This window comes from Chelmon rostratus, chromosome 8, assembly GCF_017976325.1.
Source record: "Chelmon rostratus isolate fCheRos1 chromosome 8, fCheRos1.pri, whole genome shotgun sequence".
Classification (NCBI taxonomy): Eukaryota; Metazoa; Chordata; class Actinopteri; order Chaetodontiformes; family Chaetodontidae; genus Chelmon; species Chelmon rostratus.
In genome coordinates, this window is record NC_055665.1 from 6507159 (window position 1) to 6513158 (window position 6000).

Sequence of the window (6000 nt, forward strand, 5' to 3'; positions counted from 1 at the left end):
ATACTCGATTGAAGGTCTTTGTGATATTTTTTGCGGTCGTCAGTGAATCTTTTATGAATGAATGTTTATTGGCCGGGGGGGGTTCTGACGTCACTTTCTGTTAAACAAACCTGGTCACGACGCAGAGCGGCCACGCGCCCCTCCCACCTCCGCTGCGCTTATAACGGCACCTCTGGCGCACACTGACCACTGTGTTGTTCGGTAGAAACGGTAAACAAAGCCCGTGACTCCGGGGAAAGGAGCGACAGATAACGAGCGGAGGAGAGAAGAGAGATGTATTGGGACACTGTCATCAAGCCCGGAGACAGAAACACAGACAGCAAAGACTCGAAAATAAAGGTCAGTTTTCGCTTGGATTGAAAGTTTTTACAGCAGAAGACGAGAAAATCATGTTTTTCATTCATAACAGCCGGCCTATAAAACCTGGTTTAACTCTAATAGTTTATCCCATTCAATAAATGTAATCATATGAGCAAAAATAGCAGGATTTTGGTTTGATTTGAGTAATAGGGTTGGCTTTTTCACTATTTTCTAACATTTTCTAAACTAAGTGATGAATTGTTTAATCAGAGAAATTATGGAAATAATTGTGAGCTGCATCCCTGCTCGAACATCTGTTGAAAAGTATCCACATCTGTTTGCTGCAAAATCCTATGAAGTGCAAAGTGTTGCTGTTGCCTCTGCCTCGAGATATTGATCAACGGTCAGAGTTGCAGCGAGGATGAAAGTTGTAATCACGAGTCTTTCAACACAGATGGAGGTTTGCCAGACTGGATATTACACAGAAGACTTCAGGACACAGGAAGTGCCAGCTGGCTTTGACTTTGCATCTTATGGTGAGTTCAGGGAATCGCTCGACTGGTCCCAAACTTCATAACTTGGGATGGTACGAGGCTGAAGCTCTCTCTGGTGAGCTGTCCAGGCAGATTGTGAATGTTTGCGTGATCTGTTTCCTCTGAACCTGAGCAGCTGAAGGACAGAGGAAATATTTGCGCAGACTGTATCATCACATCTGTCAGAGCTTTCTCATTGAGACCTTGACACCCGGGGTGGGGGGGGGGGGGGCTCTCGCTCAAACTAAGGGGCTGCGTCAGGATAATGGGGAGCTGCTGCGTATCTATGTGTGTGTGCATAATGCCTGAATGGGCTGAGGTAGGCAAAGACGCAGAAACAGGGTGGTCAGGTTAAAGGCACTCCCCTCTCTGTCTTCCCTAATCCTTTCCTCCAGACTTCCTCCTCCAACAGATTTAGAGTACCCCCCCCCTCCCCATCCCTCCATCACTACTCTGTCACACTCCCTCCGCTGGCGTTTCCTCCTCTCTCTTCCTCCCCCTCCCTCCCTTGTTTCCTCCTAGCTGCCTCCATCCATTGAGTTGAGGTGCATGGCTTGAGTGCCTGGTGCTGATTCGACAGTAAACAAATGGCTCTTTCTTGTGTCAACATCCACCGTCGAGATAAAAACTTACAAATTCGCCCCATCTTTCCTCACTTTTATGCTGAGCTGTAGCCTAATGAACCTCCTGCTTAAAGGACCATACCAGTGACTTTGCATTTTTCTAGCATATGTACTCCACAGTTAACATTTTTAGATTCACTTTCTGCCTTAAACGTCTCAGTTTATGTAAGCACGGTCAGAAAATCACCTTGCAGAGACTTGAAATGTGATTGAGATGCTGTAGTTGCTTGTATTTGTTAAGGTAATCTTAGTGCTGTCATTTATTTCTCAGCAACAGTTGGAAAGGTCTACTTTGGTGATGCATTCAGTGATGCTCCTTAAATCTGACTCTCCAAATGCCAAAAAGCAATGCACTCACAAGTTTGGTTGTAAAGAAATCAAATTAGAAAGACAAATTGTAATGTGAGGAAGGACATGTTAATGTATTGCATTGAAAAGGCTCTGCAGCAGCTGATAGCACTTTAAGTGTCCAAAGCCATGTGTTACCCATTTTCATACGTATTGATATAAATTTTAAGTCTCTGCAAGTGAACTTTCACGGTTAAGTGAAGTAAATGGACACAATAGCTGCCCAGCAGGGATGAAATCAATCCGAAAATGTTTGCTTTGGAAAATGTTAAGTATTTATCTAAAGCACGTTAGATAAAACCATCGGCGTGGTCCTTCACAAGCATGAGCTGTGCCTCCATCCTTCCCTCATCATCATTTCCTGACTCCATCTGTCTGTATTGTGTTTAACCTCCAGACTACCCTGGTGAAGACCTGTCTTTTCTGTTAGACAGCAAAGCACCCGGACAGCAGCAGTACCTCACAGAAAGTAGCTACCCAGAGCCACCGAAGGCTTCCCACCCATACGACGCTAAAGGTGAAACCTCGGAAAGCAAAAGCACACGCCCTTGTGGTTGTTAGTGTGAGTCATATGTTGGTGGCCTTGATTTATCTCACATCTTCTGCTTTCCCCCCCCCCTCAGTGAGCGCCAGTGACACAACACTCTTCAACCTGGGCTCATACCAGGAGTTCAACTGGTGGGCCTCATATCCACACGGTGAGCCTCAGACTCTGTGCTCTTCCTCATGCTGAGCTGTAGTTTCTTTTTGTGGCTGACTTTCCTTTTGATGAGCAGATGGGCTGACAGTAGACCAGCCACAAACTGGATACCAGGAGTCCCCGCAGACGTACCAGAGCCTGGTGCCCCAGAACGGGCAGTTCAGCCCGGCCATGGAGGGCAGCCACAGCCCCTTTCTAACTGGAAAAGGAGCAAATACATTACAAAGTAAGACACTGGATATTAGAAACACCCCCCCCGGTGGCCTAATTTTGCCGTTCAGTGTGTAATTCTTCTCCTTATTCCAGGTGAGGCAGATCAGAGCTACTCGTGTCACTCGGCCGAACTGTACGACTCCGACGGACAGAGGCAGTCGACGTCCTTCTGGTCTGAATACCCCTCTCCCAGCTTCACTGCCCCCCTGCCACACCCGCCCCCGGCCTCCTGCCCCTCAAGCCACGGCCCTCAGTCCTCAGACCAGTACTGTCCCCGTGTGGTCAAACGCAAGAACACACACCCGCAGAGGCCAGAGAGGGAGGGCCAGATGACGGGAATGTCAGCTTATCCAGGTTAGAATTTGCTGATTTATCACTTGAAGAAAAGTCTGCATGAATTATAAAAATGTTTTATAATACCAACTGGCTCATTAAAAAAAAAGAAGAATATTCTTAAATGTGTCTGTTTAGAAGAGATGGGGTCAGTGTTTTTGCTCCTTACTAAAATCCTGTTTGATCAAAGTAACATCTGACTTTTTTATTCTCTAAATCATTATGAAATATGTTTAAATTAAGTCTAAAAAAGAATTTCTGACTGCTGCATCCTCTGGCTTTAAATGACGAAGATGTAAGGACTCCTCAACAGTGTATAAAGCACTTAAAAATTGGCGCCACATTCACCAACTACAACATTAAAAGGCTTCTTACACATTAATGCACCAGTAAGTGCAGTGTTTCTGCATTTTTGCTTCTGCTACTTTTGAATACATTTAGCTGGTAGTACTTTTGCTTAAGTATGAATTTTACTTGTGTTTTTACGCTTGCCGCTTCTACTTAAAATACTTAAAACTAAAATAAGATTAGATTCTTCTTCAACCACTGATTATTTCAGGTTCATGAAAATTGCCATCATGACTCAGTGTATTTATTCATTCATTCAGGTTCTGGTCCCATCCAGTTGTGGCAGTTTCTACTGGAGTTACTTCTGGACTCCGCCTGCCGAACGTTTATCTCCTGGACGGGAGACGGCTGGGAGTTTAAGATGTCCGACCCCACAGAGGTGAGGAAATATCTTGTTTTGAATTCAAGCGCCTGCTGAGTACTGCGTGTCAGTAATGGAAAGTCACTAAGTATATTTACTTAAGTGCTGTCCTTGAGTACAACTTTGAAGCACAATGCTTAAGTATTTGCATTTTAGATTACTGCGCAACATTTTAGTGGGAATTGTTGTACTTTTTACTTCATCGCATTTATTCAGCAACTATAGTTCTATTAAAATAACATCCCACTACTCAATATTTCACAAAAAATAGAGAAAACTCAAAAACATGCAGATTAAATATATGTAGAGTAAGTAAAGAGTAACTTAGCACCAGGCTGAGAAGCAGTGTTTCACTGCTCTGTAGTTGAAAGCTTCCTGCCTGATTTATCTTGTCGCCCACTGAAGGGGCCTCAGCCCTGGGCTGGAAACCATTAAACCACCAAACAGTATGTAATTCAGTCATACTTCTGTACTTAAACTTCAGTATTATTCTGAATGCAGGACTTATAATTGTACCAGACTATTTGTACACTTTGTATTAGTACCTTCACTTAAGTAAAATATCTGACATGGAAGGTTTATTCAGTGTTTTTCTGAGGAATAAACACATTAAGTTCAACTCTGTGTTTTTTGCTGATCCGGCAGGTGGCCAAACGCTGGGGCCGGTGCAAGAACAAACCCAAGATGAACTACGAGAAGCTGAGCCGTGGCCTGCGTTACTACTACCACAAGAACATCATCCACAAGACGGCGGGCAAACGCTACGTCTACCGCTTCGTGTGTGACATACAGGGCATGCTGGGAAAGACAGCGCAGGAGGTCCTGACCAGTCTGAACGTTTTGCCCACAAACACAGAGTCCTGGCAGTGCCCTGGGGTACCGGCGGCAGCATCATCGGAGCACAGCAGTGAAACATGGACTTCACAGTAGAGAATGGGTGCCAGGACACTCATCCAGCACATTTTAACAGAGTACTACAGAGCTGAAGTGGTGCACACTGCCTCCTGGTATGGAGACCTAGAGTCAATTAATAAATGCTGCATTTCAGGGGGGCAGTCAGTCTTTAAAGCGGATATGTTGCTTAATAATACAAAATAAAAGTCTACCAATGTGTGACCCATATATAACATATAGCTCCTAAACCTCAGGGCAAAATAACTGCAGCACAGGAACTATCCAGGAGAATTTCAAGCACTAGAAATAGATCATTTTTAACATCTGGGGTCACATTTCCATGTGATGTGTTTGTAAGAAAAAATGTATGTGTAAATAGTGTTTATATGAACGATTTGCAGAGTTTTGTGCATTTATATTATTGTTTTTTAATACAAAACTCATGTCTACCTCTGTTGCTATCAGAATAACATAACTGAGACAATTTTCAGGCACTCACTGTGAAAGTTGTATCCTGTGTGATGATGGTTTTGTAAAAATAAACTGTATATAAATATAGTTTTGTGTGAAGAGTCTCACTCCATCTGGATTCAACCTTTAGTTATGGAAATATTAAAATGTGTCTTTCCGGTACCAAAAATGACTTTCAGGTTGTCTTATATTGGTTTTATTACCGAAGGTGTTTTTTTTACTAATTCATTTTGACATGCTGTAGCTGTAGTTTCATATTAGACACTTAGTATATTTATAGAGTATATTTAACATCAACAAAAAGAATTAGATTAGATATTTTAAAACATTTTTTATGGAAAAAATCAGACCTACACTAAATACAGATAAATAAAACCTAAAAAGGTTGGAATTAATTATTTTAGTATTTGGGGACTAGCCCTTGGTGTTCTAATATTGCATGTAATCAAATCAAAGTGATTTGATATCCAGTTACTGATTAAATCAATGTGTGAAGCTGTTGCATGCTGGGATATTGTAGCCAGGATTTATAGGTATTATAGATTTATTACTATTACCTTTTTGGTTGTTTTAACCTGTTTTGAGTGACCTGTTAAGCCTATAGCATAATTACTGTAAATGTCCACAGGCTTTACTTCCTGTTTAATGCTGCCTTCAGAGCTGCTCGTAAATATTAAAGTCAAAGGTCGACAATGAAAGTTGATAGAGGGCAACATGGTTTACCTCCCCAGATTTCCAAATATGCTATTTTTTTTGGATATGGTTTTCATTTTATGTAGAGAATAAAGTCTCCAGTTCTTAATATGTAACTGTTTTCTTTTTCACGTTTTCTTCTCTGACCTGCAGACATTTATTGTTTGCATACATTTTATTCTG

The 6000-nt window shown here is 42.2% G+C and overlaps 1 protein-coding gene across 2 annotated transcripts; it reads left to right on the top strand.

The window, feature by feature from the left end:
- The first annotated feature begins 201 nt into the window (after positions 1 to 201).
- Positions 202 to 5201, top strand: LOC121610795 (ETS1-related protein). Of its 2 annotated transcripts, none has more exons than XM_041943079.1 (8): positions 202 to 339; positions 755 to 836; positions 2202 to 2321; positions 2428 to 2502; positions 2581 to 2730; positions 2811 to 3071; positions 3659 to 3777; positions 4405 to 5201. In XM_041943079.1, exons 1-8 carry the CDS (start codon positions 274 to 276, stop codon positions 4687 to 4689), a joined length of 1158 nt encoding a protein of 385 aa, XP_041799013.1. In that variant the 5' UTR covers positions 202 to 273; the 3' UTR covers positions 4690 to 5201. The 2 variants fall into 2 exon arrangements, with proteins under 2 accessions (XP_041799013.1, XP_041799014.1); XM_041943080.1 differs by having other exon boundaries at positions 2235 to 2321.
- Positions 5202 to 6000: the final 799 nt, after the last annotated feature.

What these genes read in the sequence shown, in the direction of transcription:
- LOC121610795 (XM_041943079.1), top strand. Translation starts at nt 274, where the DNA reads ATGTATTGGGACACTGTCATCAAGCCCGGAGACAGAAACACAGACAGC. An exon ending in GCAAAGACTCGAAAATAAAG is followed by an intron (nt 340 to 754) that starts GTCAGTTTTCGC and finishes CTTTCAACACAG; the next exon opens with ATGGAGGTTTGCCAGACTGG. An exon ending in GGGAATGTCAGCTTATCCAG is followed by an intron (nt 3,072 to 3,658) that starts GTTAGAATTTGC and finishes TCATTCATTCAG; the next exon opens with GTTCTGGTCCCATCCAGTTG.